Below are 17082 nucleotides of genomic sequence, written 5' to 3'. Positions count from 1 at the left end.
AGCGCTTCTTGGACAAGGCGACAGCTTCGGAGAGGCATTGATATCGTTCGTTTTCGCTTAGTTCTTAGCGCTGTTTACTTCTGGTTGATATTCTAGCATTGGCGGAAGCAATGAATTCGTCTATAGACGGTTCAGTTTAAGCTGACTCGGGCACTGTCGGCTGTAGCTGCAATCGTGTAGCTACAAACACAAACAGGGACGTCTCAGATGGGCGTCCAGAAGCACGCTACAGTCACGTGACCGACAGGTGTCGCTGACATGCGTTTTTTTCAGTAGCCAACAGGTGGGCTAACGAGAAATTTGAATGCATTTTTCTCGCCATGAAGTGTTACGATTGGATGTGCAGCCTTCTGGCCATAATTTATACATGTCGCATACAGCCGCTTTAGATTTACTCAACTAAATTTATTCAGCAAATTTGATTGGCTAAATTTAATTAACAAAATTTAAGTGACCAAATTAAGACACAACTAAAATAATATTTAGGTCAAACTCACAACACAGCAAAAAAAAATTGTGAGTACAGGTAGGACAAAAGCACTGACTAAAATTTGTAGTAGGATCAATGAAATGACTATTTGTAGTGATTGTTTGTAGTAATTTATTTAATACTAAAAATAATAGTAGGACAAGCGATGCCACCTGGGAAACCAAGATTGTCTTTGGAAACCTCCCTATTTTAGTTCTAAGATCCAATAATTTTACAGAGTGTTGATCTTTCCAATGCAAAAAATTGATGTGGGTTTGTCCACTTTTGTGAAAAGGTTTGGGAGCAAAGACAGTCTTTCTGCGTCCATGCGACAGGAGACTTTGCTGAACACACGGAAAATAACACAATATCATGCAATAACACAACACAATATGTTGCATTCTATTCAAATTCCAAGTTTTCATTGAATAATAGGTAATGAAATATGCAATAATCTCGGTTTTGTTTTAAATAAATGTAAGAAACCATCTCCAATACAGTACCACATCACCTGTGGTAAAAAAATATACAATTAACTTAATATTTAAATATCTCAATTTGGGGGAAAAAAGACAAAAAAATAACAATTCAAATCACAACTCTGCCAATTAATGACAAAGGAACAAGCTACCTAAATTAGCAGTCTAGAAATAGTTGATAAACTAGGAAATGAACAAAATCAACCATTAATTAGGTACACATGAGCATATAATACACGAATAAAAGGTAGCTTTAACCCAACTATACATAACAATAGCATTACCTTCAGGACATACTAGCATCTCCCAAACAACGGTCAATATGCTCATTGACACCTTGAAGAGTGCGGAAAGTCATAATTTGACATATTGGGCATCTGTATGAGTTCTGAGTTTCTTCTGCAGGCTGCAAATACAAAAATAAACATGATCAACTTTAGTTTCCTAAAACTAAATACACATGAAACGATATTTTCACAATATACTTCCACGATATCAATCTATGGTATTCTTAAAGACTTACCAGTTCGACATTTCTGTTCACAGTTTCACCTCCCTGCGCAGCATTCACATTACTGAAAATAGGTAAGAATTTAATAATTTTTTATCTCCATTCCATAAGGTAGGCTTTGAAACAAGAAAGAAATTGACATTTATCATACCGCGATTCCATCAACTCTAAATTGTGCCGGTGCAAACGTCGCAAATCCTCTGCAAGCTGTTCCTTCTCTCCAGCTAATCTCTCTCTGCAATCTCTCTCAGCAATAAAATCTGATCTATAAACTTCCACCTGAAAATTTGGAAAGGTATCCATAACAATATCCCATATCCATAGTATTCATGTTTTAACACATTATGAAAAAGTAAAGGAAGCTAAAATACCTGAGCTTGCAGAATTCCAACAGCTTCACTTTGCCTAACTTTCTCATGCTGTAAACTGGATATTTCTTGAGCCTGGTTCTCACACTTTTGGTCAAGCTCAACAATTTTGGCTGTCATTTCATCAATTCTTAGACGGAGTCGATCCACTGTAGCTCTTGCCTGTTCATGAGGAGACACAAGTGAAATTCCTGATGACTGATAACACTGATAATTTCAACAACAGAATGATATGGAGGATGAGAAAAAGTGGCTTTGATTGCTTACATTGTTAAGGGCTTCATCATGTGATCCTGAAGAACTTTCCTGAAAAAATTTCAGAAAGTCACCAATATTATTATTAAAGATGACTTTATTAAACTAAGGGTAGGTAATGCCTCCACAATTTGTAATCACAACAGGTGATATAATTGGCATATGTATTGCCAAGGATAAAACAGTATTGAAAACTAAGTCATCAAGAAAACACTTACCAAGCTTTTCATTTGAACTATTTCAAAGCTTTTCAGTTGAGCTACTTCAGACTTAGCCTTTGCCAATTGTTCTTCTGTACACATTAACTTGGCTGTCAACTCATCAACCCGCTGAGTAAAGCCTTTAGCTTGGGCAAATTGGTATTCTTGAGAATGCCTCTCCTTGAAAAAAAAAAACAAAAAACAAAAAAAACAGTAACAATTATTTTAAAGTTATGAAGAAGGGAACTTGACGTTTATTTTTTCTCAGTAGGCCATTTAGAATCTAGTTTAGATCGACTCACCACAGAACTGAGGTTTTTCACATCATTTTTTAGCCGCAAGTTCTCTTCGCCAAGAATAGACAGTTCCCTCAGAAGATCGTTCTGTTTTTCAACCTCTTTCTGAAGAGCTTCAAACTGTGCTGACTTGTTTTCAAGTACATTTACATGTTGCTTTAAGGAATTTAGCTCTTCAAGGTACAAAGCACTCTTTTCTCTCTCAGCCTGATTTGAAGCTTCAGCAATACTTAGTTGAGATTGCAAGTCATCTATTTTGCTTTTAAATTCAAATTCATTTACTGTCATATCCTGTACCAAATTTGATTATTGTTATTTGTGTTCTGTGTATGTCAACAGGTGTATCACAAAGAAGCAAACAACTCACAACAGCCTCAAACAAAGAAGGTGTAGGTTGGTGCTGCAGTTCTTCTATCTTAGCTTGAAGTTCTTCAATTATTATCCGCATATCAGCTTTCTCCTTTTTCAACTACCAAAAAATGAATGGAATGTAAGTAAGGCCCTTTCCAAATAGATCTATCAACATAATGTGATCAAAGTCAGGGTAGGTATTATACCTTAAGAACCAAATCCCGTGTCTCCTGAAACTTTTCCTTGTGGTCTTGGCGAACTCGATCCATGTCTCCTTTGCATTGTTCGAGGGTCATCATCAGTTGTTTTAAAGCAACATTAGTTTGATTCACTGTAACTATTGGAGGAATAAATGTTTAGTGTTATAGGGTCTAATCAAAAGCTCACTTACAGATAAATATAAAACATTTACCTTGAAGATTGCTATTTTCTTGAATAAGAGAATTCATTCTGTGCCTAACTTCCGATGGAAGGGCATCCGACGAGTCAGAGAGGAGCTAGAGAAGAACGAGCAAAAGTTTGAGTGTAAAAGAACTTCCTTCTCACTACTTAACTTTTTCATGGATGTCTTCATACCTCGCCATTACAAGAGACAGAGCCAGGGGGTGTAGACACCGGGTTTTCGCCAAAATGGTTGGGGAATGCGACATTGTCCCCGAGATTGGTGTCGAGTTTGAAGGCACACACGGAGGCCGTCAGTTCCTGTACTATTTTCTCATTGTCATCAGCTGTCATTCGATCCAGAACGATGAAAGAGTGGTCAGCATCGGCTTCGCTGACTGAAGATGGTGGGCCGAAAGACATGTTGGACAGTGACTGTGGAACAGCGCCGTTCACGGCCATAGTAACTGGTTACCGGACTTTCTGAACAGAACCAATGAAGGAAATACTGACTGACGTCCAGCGCCCTCGGGGGGGACTCACACCTCGACTAGGAACTCACCAGATAAGATAAAGCAGGCGATTGCAGTGCGAGTCATACATATACGCGAGGTGAGTTGGGTGAGTGTATCTGTTGTGTGTATATATATCAATGAGTTTTGATGTGATGCAACTCCTTCACAGCAGAAGACAGACGTTTAGTGTATGAAAAATTTAAACGGGGGTTTCCCGCGGAGTGCCAACTCTTCATGCTGAAAACGTAGGCAGATGAAATAAATTCAGGTTTCATAATAACCATGAAGTTCACGAAAAATGCCTCTTGAACAAAAAAAGATCTCCTTAAACGATGTTTTACTATTTTAAACCATCGTGGAATTTGGCAGGGGGGAACATAAATACATGTGCAAGCAAGGTCGCCCTGGAAACAAAAAGAACCGCGAAAAGCCAATTCTCTACAAGCTGACTCGCTAGTAGTTGCGACCGGCTGGTTTAATATAGATTTCGTGAATGTTAGCTGCATTGCCTTTATGCCTGCACTTATCATTTCTGGAACCAGTTCAAGCTGACCTCAAATCACCCATTAAAACTCATAAGTTTTACTGTAACGGTGAGTTTCATAAACTGTCCCAACTGCCTCTGAAAAAGGTAGGCCTATGCAACCAACACATCGTCATTGTGACTGTATTTGCCTACCCAGGAGGCGTTCTACTAAGACATTGTTTGTTATGTTTAATAGGGTTCGGGGAGACGATGATATCCCCCGGACTGTAGCAATAGTAATTTTTCTAATAGTCATTTTGGCAACAATAACATCTCAGAATATTTTTTAAAACATATAAACTTATGTACTGCTTTTTCTAGATGAACTTGGACTTCCCTCTGCTCTAATTGAGTCGGTGAAGGGCATCGTCACGCCTACCGCACCGACAAGGTTCTGCCGAGCGGCCCGCGTTGACTGCTGGCTTGCTGCTACACTGTTAAACAAGTACATTCGTCAGCAAGCAAGAGCAAAATGCAAAGAGTCGATGACACGAGATGAGGCCAAAGGTCACGAAGAGAAGCCAGACAACGGATGTTGACTGATCAGTCAATGAGAGAGGTGGAGGCGAGTGGAGGGGACGAGAGAAGCGTATCACCCGGCCGCGGGCGCGCGCTTTCATTTGCTAGCTGTGTACTTGCATGTTGGTCTCAGTACTCCGTCTAACTCCACGTCGCTCCTAACATCGACAGCCAATGCGCTAGCTATTATTCGATCAGCCTTTCTCAGCAAAGTTTTGTGAGTATGACGAAGCAGAGAATTGACTCTCACACATCAATATGAACAGTTTGGATATACGTTTCACTTTGTTTTAAGTGTCGGTATGAGCTATCCAAGTACAAACCTTCACCGCACAATTGCCGGTTGAATTCAATAAATTTCTTTACCTTAATTTATTTTTTGAATTTTTTTTTAAAAAGAGATTGTCTAGTCTCTCTCTACTATATACCAGATGATTCTCCCCAATTATCACAACAAAAAAACACACCAAAAAAACTTCCCTAAAGAGTCATTTACAGTTTTTGACTGTCAAGGCAAGTGACCCTCATATATATTAAACATTGTAAATTATCTTTTCTTAAAAGGTTTATGATGGACATAACATGGAACTTCTTAGTTTCTTTCTTTTTTGGAATCCTTTTATGGCCGACTGTTTTCTCTAGTGAGCTGCAGTGTAAGGATGAAAACAACAAACCTGTTGATTGGTAAGTATATTTGTCAACTGTTGCAAACTAGACCCTAGAAAAAAAAATTGAAAATGAAAGTTAATTTCTTGGAATGATATTGTAGGTTCGTGGCTATTAAACTACCACACTTGAAAAGCAGTAAAGATCTGAATGTGAGGGAGGGTGTAGCCTATGTATTTATCACCTCTGAATCAATCACCAGAAACTGGACTTTGTCCACACGCAACGTTCGGGACTCAAATTCAATAATGGGCAATACACTTAAACCTCTATACAGTGATCAGGTTTGTATATCCGTATTGACAACCCTTGAGGCAAAAATATTTTTCAGCCACTTTGAATATTATTTCCAGGTCTCAAATTTTGCAAGGATATTGTACAATGATGAACCACCACATGGTGATACCACAATGACTCTGGGCCACACAAAAGGTGTTGCTTTTGGGGACAGAGAATCTGGGCTGTGGTTAATTCACAGTGTACCACATTATCCTCCAGAGGCGAGCAACAACGAGTATTCTTATCCTAACACAGGTGTCATTTATGGACAAAGTTTCCTGTGTGTTACAGTGCCTCCAAAAGGACTAGAAACCATAGGTGATCAACATTATCATATTCTATTAATTTATCATTTGGAAAAATTCAAAGCAGTACAAGAAAGAATTTAAAAAGCGATAATCTACGTTTAACTTTGATTCATTACATCTTTATTTAAGGTCAACAACTTACATACAACGAACCCAATATATATGATGCTGAAGTACCAGATACTATGAATTTATCATATCCTTGGTTTGCAAAAGCTGCCAATGGAGAGCGTGTAAAATCTGCACCTTGGTTCAAATCTGCACAATTTTCCTCATATGGTGGCCAATCTTTTATATCTTATGCCAAATCCAAGCACTTTGGAAAAGGTACTAAGAGCAGAAGACGTTCTAGGATTTGCAGTTTAAAGCACATGAGGCATAATCTCGTATTGATGAATATAATGAATTTCCAGATCTGTATGCAGATTGGTTAGCTCAAGATCTCAAGACAAATCTTCTTGTGGAAACATGGAATCATGGACCAGGATCAAAAATGCAATCTGAATGTGGAAAACCTTACAAGTAGGTAAACCCTTATGCTTCCAGATAGCTTATCTTAAAAACATTAGACACTCCAAATAATCAAAATTATTTTTCTGCTGTCAGAGTGGAGAATGTGGAGGGGTTGTCGCTTGATTCATTGTCATTTAGAACCGGTGAAGATCACTCCAAATGGGCAGTGTCGTCTGGTGATGAAAAACCATGGGTGTGCATAGGAGACATCAATAGAATGGTTAGTTGTGGTATTCTTTCCCAGATAGTAAACAGCTTAATGGAATTAGAAATATATACGACCACTTTAATTTCAGGAACACCAGAGGCAACGTGGAGGTGGTACGGTTTGTTTAGAGGATTCTCGACTTTATCATGCTTACCATGATTCAGTAATCTCTCTAGATGTGTGCCCAGCTAGCATTGTCTTTCTGCCCAATAATACAACCAGAGAATGAAGACAGACAGAGTTATCACAGTTGCATGTCTAGATTTTCAACACAAATACTTTAAGTAGAAATCATGTACAGTAAACTTTATTTACATAACTTACAAAAGCTGAAAATTTGCTGTATAATTCTAGTTCTGAGAATATGGAAAGAAATTAATTGGACGGGTACACTTTGTATTTACTTCAAAACAGAAGACATAAAAAGGTTTCGATTAATTTTCCACATTTGATGAATCTGCACAGCCTTTCCTGTTTATGATTAATAAAATACAAGTCTATATTTCAAATGGTAAGTACCAAAGTCGCAAATCACAAGAAGCTATGATGCCACATGGTTCTTCCAACACTGCCTCATGAAAAGCAGTTCAAAAGATAACACACTATAGACCTTAGGGTAAACAAATGAGGTGGGTGAGAACAAATTTACATCATTTAAGTTTCAATTCAATACCCTGTGAAACAAATTACCATTTTAATGTTGTGAATCAAGGAAGGTATAGGAGATATTTGTTTAAGTGGTCATAATTTTAATTTAACAACGGAGGTAAACATGAAGTAAAATTTCAAATGTAAGACTTCTGAGAGATACATAAACAAACAGGTCAGTTGCAGAAATTCTGTGCCTTACTGAAAGAAAGAGAGAGTAAAACAAAATTTTGAGTAGTGAAAAGAAACGTTGCACAAGCATAAAATAGAAAAATATTGAAAATTATAAATTATTACATCAATATACATTTATACAAAACTCTAGTCTGAAAAAATATGTTTTCCTTTTAACATTTGTCAACAAATATGCTTTGAAATTAGGATGTAAGGGCCTCCACTCTCACGTCCTTCCTTCAATGAGTTACTGAATCAGAGAACTGCTGACAAGACTATGCCAGGAGAGTGAATAACGCCATGTTTTTTTATTTCTACTGTAAGTTTCGTAGATAAACGATTTCACCCCAGCAGAAAGGTAGTATCACAATTAAAAAAAAAGATTGCTTAAAACAAATTTGTAACACAAAAATGATACATGCTCAACACCCTAAAGAACTTATTCATATGAAAACAAAGAAAATTTAACTTTTGCATGTCGACAGATACACACGCGCGCGCGCACGCGGAGACCCATGATAAATTTAAGCCAGAGACATGTACTTTAGCATGTACAGAAAAAATGATGAAAATAGTAGAAAAATTACACAATAAAGTACGGATTTTGTCCAGAACACTTGGGAAGGTTACCATAACTTAAAAACCAGTCTACTGATCAGAAAAAAAATATTGAGTCCTCATGGGAGCATACACCACTCTAATACAGAACAGCAATTAGACCACCGGTCAAGTAGTACATAGTATGGTTATAGTGGAGAGCAAGCTAAGTAGACACCACATCATGAAAATTTATCTGTATCTAAAAATAAAAGGCGTGAGATTAGAATTGGGCTGTTAAGCTCATCAGCATCAGTCCCAGGAGCTTCACCACTGTATCACTTAATACTTGTCGCCACGTCGACCTGCGGACGACCTCGTGCGCCGCCAGAGTGCTGTCGATCGACGTAGACATGGGGAAGCGGTGTGGGCCCATAGTTTTTTAGCTAAAATTTCCGATCTGTTTTGCGTACTGCCAGACCGATAGTTGGTCCGTTCACTAACATCTTCTTTGTTGTATGCAAGAACTGTGTGATCTATAAAAATATTGATGTGGCTTGACTAGCAAACACTTGAAACACACACAATTAAGCTCAGTCTCTCTGGCATTTGTGTGTCAAATGCAATTGCTCTTGGTCTATACAAAGTTATGAAACTTTCAGGTAAGAAGCTTGGCTTTCAGGATTTCATAAACTACTTTCCGCCTGAAGTAAGGCATATCATCTTGCGAAAAGGAAATAGGGGCGTTTCTACTCACATATTCCGCATACATACAAGCGAACATACCACAATCACTTCCATTGTTTTGCTGAGGAATTTTCTACGGAAAAAACAAAAGTCAATTAGGATGAGGTTGAGACAGAGTGCAACAATTAATAGTTGGCCAAGTACCTATATATTTCCCTTACCTCAGCATGTTCTTTTACCCAACCAGATGTATCAAAAGGCTGTTTCTTCTTGTCCATAGATTCTTTTTGTAAGTACGTTAATAGTGCCTACATGGGAGAAAAAAAATAATACAGAAAAAAAGTTTAAACAGGGTGAAGAGAAGTAAACAAGCTAAAAAAAAACCTCTTCAACTCACATCAGCACATTGGGGAAAGCGCCCATCCATACTATCATAATAACGAATAACCTTTTCATTCATATCTATGATAGCCATACACCAATGCATCCCTCGGTGAATAGGAACCAAAATGTAGTCATGAGAAAATATGTCAACCTTATGAGCACAGAGAGAAAATTAACAATAGATGTTTATTTTAAAAGCATCAATTTACAGTAGAATATTAAGAAATTCTAGCACACACCTTTTTGGTCCACCGTTTAAGAGAATCATAGCCACTATTACTTAGTTTAGGGAAAAAAAATGTGTTAAATGCGTGGACTGATGGATAATCCTTTGACTTTCCTCTTTCAATGAGTAAATTCATGTAGAAGTTAATAACCTACATAATTTGGTGAAGGAAGAAAGAAAAACATCTTTGTATTGGTAAACTACACCAAAATCAGAATTCAAATACAAAGAAAAAAAATATGCTAATTCCCAATTGTACTGTACCTCATCATTTAGCCATGCGAGGGGCTTCAATGTCCGCATGTCCCTTCCTTTAATGGTCAAGTTAAAAGCATTAGCAAGTACAGTATCTGGGTGTGCTCCTAATGCTCTGTCAATTTCAGACTAGAAAAATTGGGAAAAATTTGCCATTGGATTAGAATAACAACTTGGATAAAAGTATAGGATTATTGTATGAAGAATAGAGTGCGTACCTCCATATCTGGAGTGAGGACAGGAAGAGATGGAGGCTCCTCTTCCTCAATCTCTTCCACAATGTGGAGATAAGAAGTTATTTCAGCTATGAGGGCATTTTCCATCTGATTCTTTCTTTGTTCTTCTGCTTGCCTATTTCTCTCTGAAAGAAGGCGGCATTGTTTCTCCATTTCTTTTGCTTGTTCCAATTGTTTGTCTTTAAGAGCATATTTTTGTAAACTGAAACAGCAAGAAACAGTAAACCTCAGAAAGCTGTAACAGTATACAGGAAAAGAGAGAGGTTCAACTACTCACATTTCAGTTAGTAAATCAGGATCAGTTGGTTTTACTGGTGAAGTAGCTTGTACCTGACCTATAATTTGTAAATCTTGGTCCTCTAAAAGCTGCCGAGATGCTAGAAAAATTAACAGGTAAACCAATGTAAGTGAAAAGTATCCTAAAACAAAAAAGGATACTGGTTAGAGTTTTAAAAAAACCTACCAGATGTTGAGGGTTCTGTTGGTTGAATCTCAACTGGAACATTAATACGTCTGCACCTAGTTGGAGTGGTGGGAGACAATTGAGGAACTCTAGATTTTAAGGGTGATGATCTAAAACTTGACTTTTGAATACTAAAAGCAGAAAAATTAAATGATAAAATTCACAGAAATTTAATTTAAAGATCAAAGCTGGATTTTAAAACACACACCTTGAGCTCATTGAGGTATTCATTTCTTCCACGACATCAGGGGATTTTGGACCTAGAGCATGGGTGAGAGGAGCTCGTTAAAATCATCAACACAATAAAAATTACATAGAGCAGAGTGGTATATGAGGAAAAAAGGGAACTTACGGCACATCTTGATTGGCCTAAATGAAAACAAGAATAGGGAGAAAAGATTCTTTTTTAAAGAGTAAGACTTGTATAAGATTCACATCTAGAATTAAACAGAAGCTACATACCGTTCAACACCAACAATCTGCTGAAATAGCTGGCCATACACTTGTTCGTCACGGACTTTCTTCATCTGGAAGAAAAATGTGTATCTTAATAGTAATTTAAATGAATCAAAAATTATGGGTAAGTAAGTACTGACTACAACTTACATGAGAAAGCGTACAAGTATTACTATTCCTCTGAATGTTGCTTGCTTCAGATAACAATGAAGAATTCAGATTTCTGAAGTGACATGGACTGACTCCATTTGTCATGTCTGTAAAAAAATAAGATCAATATTTAAATAGTGCAGAAAACCCAGTAATTAATAAAGAATTGATAATGCTAAAGTGTTTTACTTGGTGATGGCAAAACTTCAACTTCTGATTGCTCAGGTGAATGAACTACAGATCTTCTGTGTGAGAACAGAATAGGTGTGACTGCATCTCTGACTGAAGATGACGGATCTATGGTCTAAACAAGAAGAAAAAATAAAGATTACAGAAATTGACTCGCACTGTTACTATTTAAGTAGGAAGACAAGAAGATGTTTAACAATTTAATTTCTAAAGGTTTTAACAAAATAAAAACACACAGCAAACAGAAATGAAAAGACAATAAGAAACCATAGAGGAGCAGAATCTTACTTTCTGTTCACTCTTGGAAAATATTACATTCAAATAAAATTGAGATCTAAGACATGTAGAAGTTTTACCTTAAATGGTCTTCTCTGGATAGGTGTGCTGCGATGTCCATGATCACCTCTGGATACAGATGTTCTTTCCTTTGCAATTTTAGCACTACTACTACTACTTGCTTGTGGAGGCTTTACGGCTTTGAGAAATTCCACATCTTCTGTATCACAAGAACTCTGAGGTGATGTATATTGACCCACACCACTCAAGCCATTGCCGCAGGTTACATTGTAAGCAGGATTACTGTTCCTCGGGCCTTTTTTACAAGACTTAAAATTATGCTCTTCTAGTATCTGAACCTCTGGAACCTCATCTACATTATTTGTTGGCTCCATTTTGAGATTATTTAATGACGCAGATCGGAAATCATTTTCTTTCCCAATCTGATCCCAACTAGAAATAAAAGTAGGCTTTCCTCTATGTTGAGAACTCACAAACATCTAGAAAAAAATATTTTGTAGTAGTAAACGGTTGTTAAAATTATAATTCAATACATCTGCAGTTTTTGAAAACAAAAGCAAACTTACATTAGATCTATCTTTTGTCCTGTTAACAACATGATGACTTATGTGAGCATCACCTGAAATAACAAATAATTCATTAAATAAAATCAGGCTTTCTTTAAAGAAATTTAAGAGAACTTCCAAGACTGATTCATAAACCTAACATAAAGTAGTACATTACCATTCCGTTGAGTGCCTTCCAGACGTCTTAACTTATTGTCTGGCACACCACCAATGTCGTCAGCTCTGGGGGAAAAACACTCATGGTTATAAAAATATACATGAAGTACTATGTTAAAGTGATAATGGTCAAGAGATATTCAGATTAGATAAAAGTGGAAGCTGTAAAAATAAACAGAGAGACAAGGCTACTGGTATTGAATATCTTTAAATTGTAGAAAGAGGAAATGGTTGATAGCTAAGGTTGAATCAAACTGTTCATACTTCATCTTTAAGGAGAGGCATTAGAAAGTAACTAAAGCATCGAATATCAGTCACTCATGGATACATGTAAGCCCACACAAATATAAATGTGACTAATGAAAGATAGATCACTACTTTTACTAAGGTTTGAGGTTAGAGAACACAAGTCACCGACGCAGTTAAAAAGGCATGATTTGTAAGGTGAGCGGTTTAAAATCAAGAGGAACTAGTACGTGCATTTAAAAGGATAAAAAAGCAATCCGACGAAGAGCCGGAAATTACAACAACGTCAACAAGTTTCAGAAAATTATGGATGCCTGAGTGTTCTTAACTCACCTCCGCTTTCTGCTATGATCATTATCGGTGGGTTGAGGCCGTCCGAAAAAGTCATAAAACCATGCTATTATTCCCATGATTAACTAGTCTTCTTAGATATATAATGCATGACATAGATTCGTTTTCATTGACGAGCAAAGAAAACACAAGAAACCGTAACAACCAAGACCAACATAAACCGTTCGGCGCACTTGCATCGCATCAATGGTGGGACTGGCGGGAGGGAGAGAAAACGAAAAGAAAGAAGAAGAAGGAGACAGGACGACAGACGCGGGCACAAAGCCACAAAACACCGTAAACGAGAGGAGAACTGTGAAATCCCTTGTCCCCCTGGACTGAGGATTAAAATTCAAAGCATTCCCAAATTTGCTCAAGTATCACACTTCACAAATGAATTTCCTCGTCTACCCTTGCTCCGAAATTGTGTTTGAAAGAGTGGCATTGTTTTAGCGCGAAATTTGAATCATTCGGAGCTTATGTTGTTTTGTACGGTATAAGGCTCAAGCTGAAACGTCGCGCTTGTTGTGTTTCAACCATCACTTTTGATCATAGAAATAGCACAAAATAAATGCCCACTATTTCTGAGATGTGAAGGGGTAAGGCAGGCGTCTCAGCTGAGGCAGCTCGCCTAACGATACTAAATCCAGCATACCCACAGCCACAAATTTTCATTGGTCGAGCACAAAATTATTTTTTGTATTTCCTGTCTCCACTGTTATTTTATTAATAGAGAATTTCGGTCAAAACCAGTTACCAAAAAGTGTTAAAATGTATTTCATACATCGCGACATCAATTACAACGAACGTACACAATAATCAGTACCTTAAAAATATAATTTTATGGTCTAAAAGTAAAAATTGACAAACACTCAGCAAAACAATGTTCTCGCGCACACAGGCGCGCGCGCATACACACAAACACACACCCACAGCACACATATCTAGTTACGTGCACTTCGTTGGTTAACCGTTTACCTATCACAAAACCCATACCGGTGGGAATGCCGCTTTAAAAAAAACTGGCCAAAGCGAGAACGGGGCCGTTCGCTACCGTGGGCAGAAGCCCGGGCCGTTGGCGGGGGAGGCGGTCACGCCCCTCCTGCGGAGACGGCAGACGAGCTCTTCCAGCCGGGGCGCGGCCGCCGCCGCGTCCGTCGTCGTCCTGGGTGACCACAAGCGCTCCCCCACGGCGGCGGCGCGCGGCCAGATGCGCGAGTGCACGTTGGTGTCGTCCGCCATCTCGCCCCACATGCATGCCTCGCCGCCCTCAACGAGGCGCAGCTGCTCGGCGCGCCCGTGGAAGTTCTGCGGGTCGATGCGGTACATGGCCCGCCAGTCCGTGTTGAGGTGGTCCAGGTACCAGGTCTCGGACAGCAGCGCGCGGAAGCCCCGACGCGTCACCTGCCAACAAAGTGGTCGAAACGGTGTCAAAGCGATGTGCATGGGAACTACCGAGCCGAAAGGCTGTTTCTCTCCGGCACCTGGTTCATGAGGTCCATGGCGTTGCCCAGCCAGATGTGCACGATGACATCGTCCGCGTTGAAGTTGCCGTTCTGCCAGGCTTCCTGCCAGACGACAGGCGTCCGGTTGAGCCGCTGGACCTCCGTGGTCAGCCAGCGGAGGTAGTCGGACTGCAGGCGCCGGTAGTCCCCGCTGATGCCGCGGTTCTCCATGTACGCCCGCACGCCCGGGTCGCTGTCCCTGTGTGAGGACAGTGAAAAGAGCCAAAGGATAAACAAATATCCCCGAAATAAGAGGTAAACGAAGCATAAAAAATAAAGTCTGACTGTAGGGGCAACTTTGACATTTTTCAGGAAAATGGCCAATTTATGAACCAAAAAACGAAGCCTCTTGTCCTTTATATTGAAGAACCCGCAATAGCTCGGGGACTGGGCTACATAATGAGAAAGTTCGACAAAATTGACTTAAAAATCCAGAGCTTGTTTTTCCACCGCGACCACAAGACGAACGGTAGCCGAGTAAATACTCAGACGGGCTAGGCGACTCCCTCCCCACCTCACCACACCACACTCCACAATGGGGGCTATCGAACACCCTGCTCAGCTCAGCCAGAGTAGCCATTAGGGTGACCTCTGCCCTGCGCACTGCGAGGTTGCCCTGCGTGGCAAGGTGTCGTCAGCGGCCTCACGCAAAGGCACCCCGCACAAGTGAGACGCCCGCGAGCTCGACCACAGCTCGCTCACCGTCGCCATGCGGGCGGCCAGGGCGTGCCTCGAGGCCCTCGTGCAGCTCCTCCCGCTGGCCTCGGCGTTCCTGGCGGTGCCGACGGGCACCCCCAGGGACGAGGAGGGCCGCCAGGTGGGCGCCTGCATCGTGCATCTGCAGCGGCGCTGGTTGGCGGCCAGCGGCCAGGTGACGGTGGTGGCTGGCCCCGGGCGACTCTCGGAGCTCCGCGGGCTAAGTGCACCGCGACGGCTGCTGCTCGCCGAGGACGTGCAGACCCGGGGGCTACCCACCTACAACTACGTCACCGATCTCTTCGTTGTGGACCAGCTCGGCGTGGGGTAAGTCCATTGGGTGGAGGTGAGCGAGAGCAAGTGGGACCCTCTCACGCGTGCGTGTACAGGATGGAGGCGACCGCGGCGGTGCTGGACGCGCTGCCCCAGTACTCGCGCACGGCCATTGTCCTGGTGGCCGAGGCCGGCCACTCGGACGCGGCCGTGGCAGCGCTGTGGAGGCACAACTTCGTCAACGCGGTGGTGCTGGCGGCGGGGGCGGCCGGGGTGGAGGCGTTCTCGTTCAGGGCGTTCTCGCGCTGCGACGAGGCGCCCCGGGCGGAGCTGGTGGGCTCGTGCACGGCGGCAGGCGGCTGGCGGGTCAGCGCGCCTCTGCTCCCCCGCAACGCGCGCCTCCGCCTCGGCGGCTGCACTCTCGTGTGCGACACGGCGGAGAGCCCCTCGGCAGTGCTGCTGGACGGAAACGACACCTCCACGGCCAAGGGCGTCGTCATCGCCATGCTGCAGGAGTTCGGAAGGCGCATGGTCTTCAAGCCACGCTTACAGGCAAGGACAATTTGCCCATTAAAAATGATTATGTTCTCTACAGGACCGGACTTCGTCCAAAGTTCACCCATGTTCAGAAATAAATACACCAAAGTTGAAGTCTATTTCTCACTGCTTGACTTTGCCTCCAGGCCGCGACGGACGGCCTCCTGTGGGGCTGGGCCTACGAGAACGGCACGGGCACGGGCATGCTCGGGGACGTGATGGCGCGGCGGGCGCACGTGGCCGTCGGTGGCTTCCTGCCGCTGCACAACCGCGACGTGGTGCTGGACCTCACGCGCAGCGCCGAGTTCATGTGCATGACGTGGGTCGTGCCCACCCTCCTGGGCAGCTGACCCTCCGGCTTCCGCAACATTGTCCGCGAGTTCTCGCCCGCCCTGTGGACGTCCCTCATGCTGGCGGCGGCGGCGTGCTCCGTCGTCACGTGGTTCCTGTCGACGCGCGTGCCCGTGGAGTGGAGCCAGCGCGCGCGCGGCCGCTTCACCCGCTACCCGTTCGTGGCCGGCTACACCCTCAGCGTGCTCATCGGCGTGCCCCGCGGCCGCGTGCCGCGCCTCGTCCCGCTGCGCGCCTTCCTGTTCTCCTGGTTCTTCTTCGCGCTGGTCATGACGACGGCCTACATCGCCTCGCTCAAGACCCTGCTCGAGGACCCGTGGGAGCCCGGCGAGATCGGCACCCTGCAGGAGATCCTGGACTCGGGCCTGGACGTGGAGATGCACCCCAACATGCTGCCGAGCCTGGAGGAGCTCGGCGAGGAGAACGCCACGATGGCGGCGCTGGCGCGCAGGGCCGTGCCGCAGGTACTAAGAGAGTCTCAGCTGGAGAGGACACACGCCCAGAATGTACGTCCGTCCTTCGCCGTTACGAACCTGCCCAAGTTCATTCCCTCGGAGCTCATAGCGCCTTATAGGTAGGCAACATCGTGCATGCAGGTGCTGCGGGGTGGCCTACCCGGAGTGTCGCGGGCGCCCAGCTCCCGTACTTTGCCGAATGTATCTGAGAATCACGGACGTACTTTCTGGACGATCCCTAAGCCGAAAGCTGAACCCGCGGCTTTTGCAGGAATACATGGAGACGTCGGTGGTGCAGAGGGTGGGCAAAGAGAGGCGGGCCGTCAGCCTGCAGGCCACCAACACGCTGAAGTACTACGCCTCCGTCTTGTCCAGGGAGGCGCGGGGCAAAAAGGTACTGCCCCCAGGATGTGGCGGGGGG

General features: G+C 42.5%; 4 protein-coding genes across 5 annotated transcripts in view; 1 reads left to right on the top strand and 3 right to left on the bottom strand.

Moving 5' to 3' along the window:
- Positions 1-577: 577 nt before the first annotated feature.
- LOC113207933 (NF-kappa-B essential modulator) lies at positions 578-4028 on the bottom strand. 2 transcript variants are annotated; one of them, XM_026424698.2, is made up of 12 exons: positions 3873-4028; positions 3506-3745; positions 3342-3426; positions 3136-3266; positions 2946-3047; positions 2585-2869; positions 2301-2462; positions 2095-2133; positions 1831-1989; positions 1611-1738; positions 1472-1523; positions 578-1354 (listed from the first exon to the last, which is right to left on the bottom strand). In XM_026424698.2, exons 2-12 carry the CDS (start codon positions 3731-3733, stop codon positions 1235-1237), a joined length of 1491 nt encoding a protein of 496 aa, XP_026280483.1. In that variant the 5' UTR covers positions 3734-3745; positions 3873-4028; the 3' UTR covers positions 578-1234. The 2 variants fall into 2 exon arrangements, with proteins under 2 accessions (XP_026280483.1, XP_026280482.1); XM_026424697.2 differs by having other exon boundaries at positions 3506-3793; positions 3873-4011.
- Positions 4029-4254: 226 nt separating this feature from the next.
- LOC113207935 (plancitoxin-1) lies at positions 4255-7287 on the top strand. Its single transcript, XM_026424699.2, has 9 exons — positions 4255-4418; positions 4673-5087; positions 5435-5554; positions 5640-5820; positions 5890-6133; positions 6253-6450; positions 6537-6645; positions 6730-6856; positions 6933-7287. Exons 3-9 carry the CDS (start codon positions 5439-5441, stop codon positions 7071-7073), a joined length of 1116 nt encoding a protein of 371 aa, XP_026280484.1. The 5' UTR covers positions 4255-4418; positions 4673-5087; positions 5435-5438; the 3' UTR covers positions 7074-7287.
- On the bottom strand, positions 7130-13085 carry LOC113207932 (sentrin-specific protease 1). The gene is made up of 17 exons (XM_026424696.2): positions 12848-13085; positions 12270-12334; positions 12113-12165; positions 11606-12025; positions 11250-11364; positions 11061-11167; positions 10917-10981; positions 10807-10823; positions 10663-10714; positions 10455-10585; positions 10269-10368; positions 9974-10193; positions 9765-9884; positions 9514-9651; positions 9288-9425; positions 9112-9198; positions 7130-9023 (listed from the first exon to the last, which is right to left on the bottom strand). The coding sequence occupies exons 1-17, from the start codon at positions 12922-12924 to the stop codon at positions 8862-8864; spliced, it is 2067 nt and encodes a 688-aa protein (XP_026280481.1). The 5' UTR covers positions 12925-13085; the 3' UTR covers positions 7130-8861.
- Positions 13086-13597: 512 nt separating this feature from the next.
- The window catches only part of LOC113207947 (beta-hexosaminidase subunit beta-like), a gene marked incomplete in the record, with an annotated part of 18071 nt that continues 14586 nt past the window's right edge, over positions 13598-17082 (bottom strand). The window contains 2 exon segments of the mRNA XM_052269737.1: positions 13598-14248; positions 14329-14548. Of these exon segments, the coding sequence (XP_052125697.1) occupies positions 13895-14248; positions 14329-14548 (574 nt within the window).

This window comes from Frankliniella occidentalis, unplaced genomic scaffold (assembly GCF_000697945.3).
Source record: "Frankliniella occidentalis isolate FOCC.00 unplaced genomic scaffold, Focc_3.1 Scaffold101, whole genome shotgun sequence".
Classification (NCBI taxonomy): Eukaryota; Metazoa; Arthropoda; class Insecta; order Thysanoptera; family Thripidae; genus Frankliniella; species Frankliniella occidentalis.
This window is presented reverse-complemented; position numbering and strand designations above follow the sequence as displayed.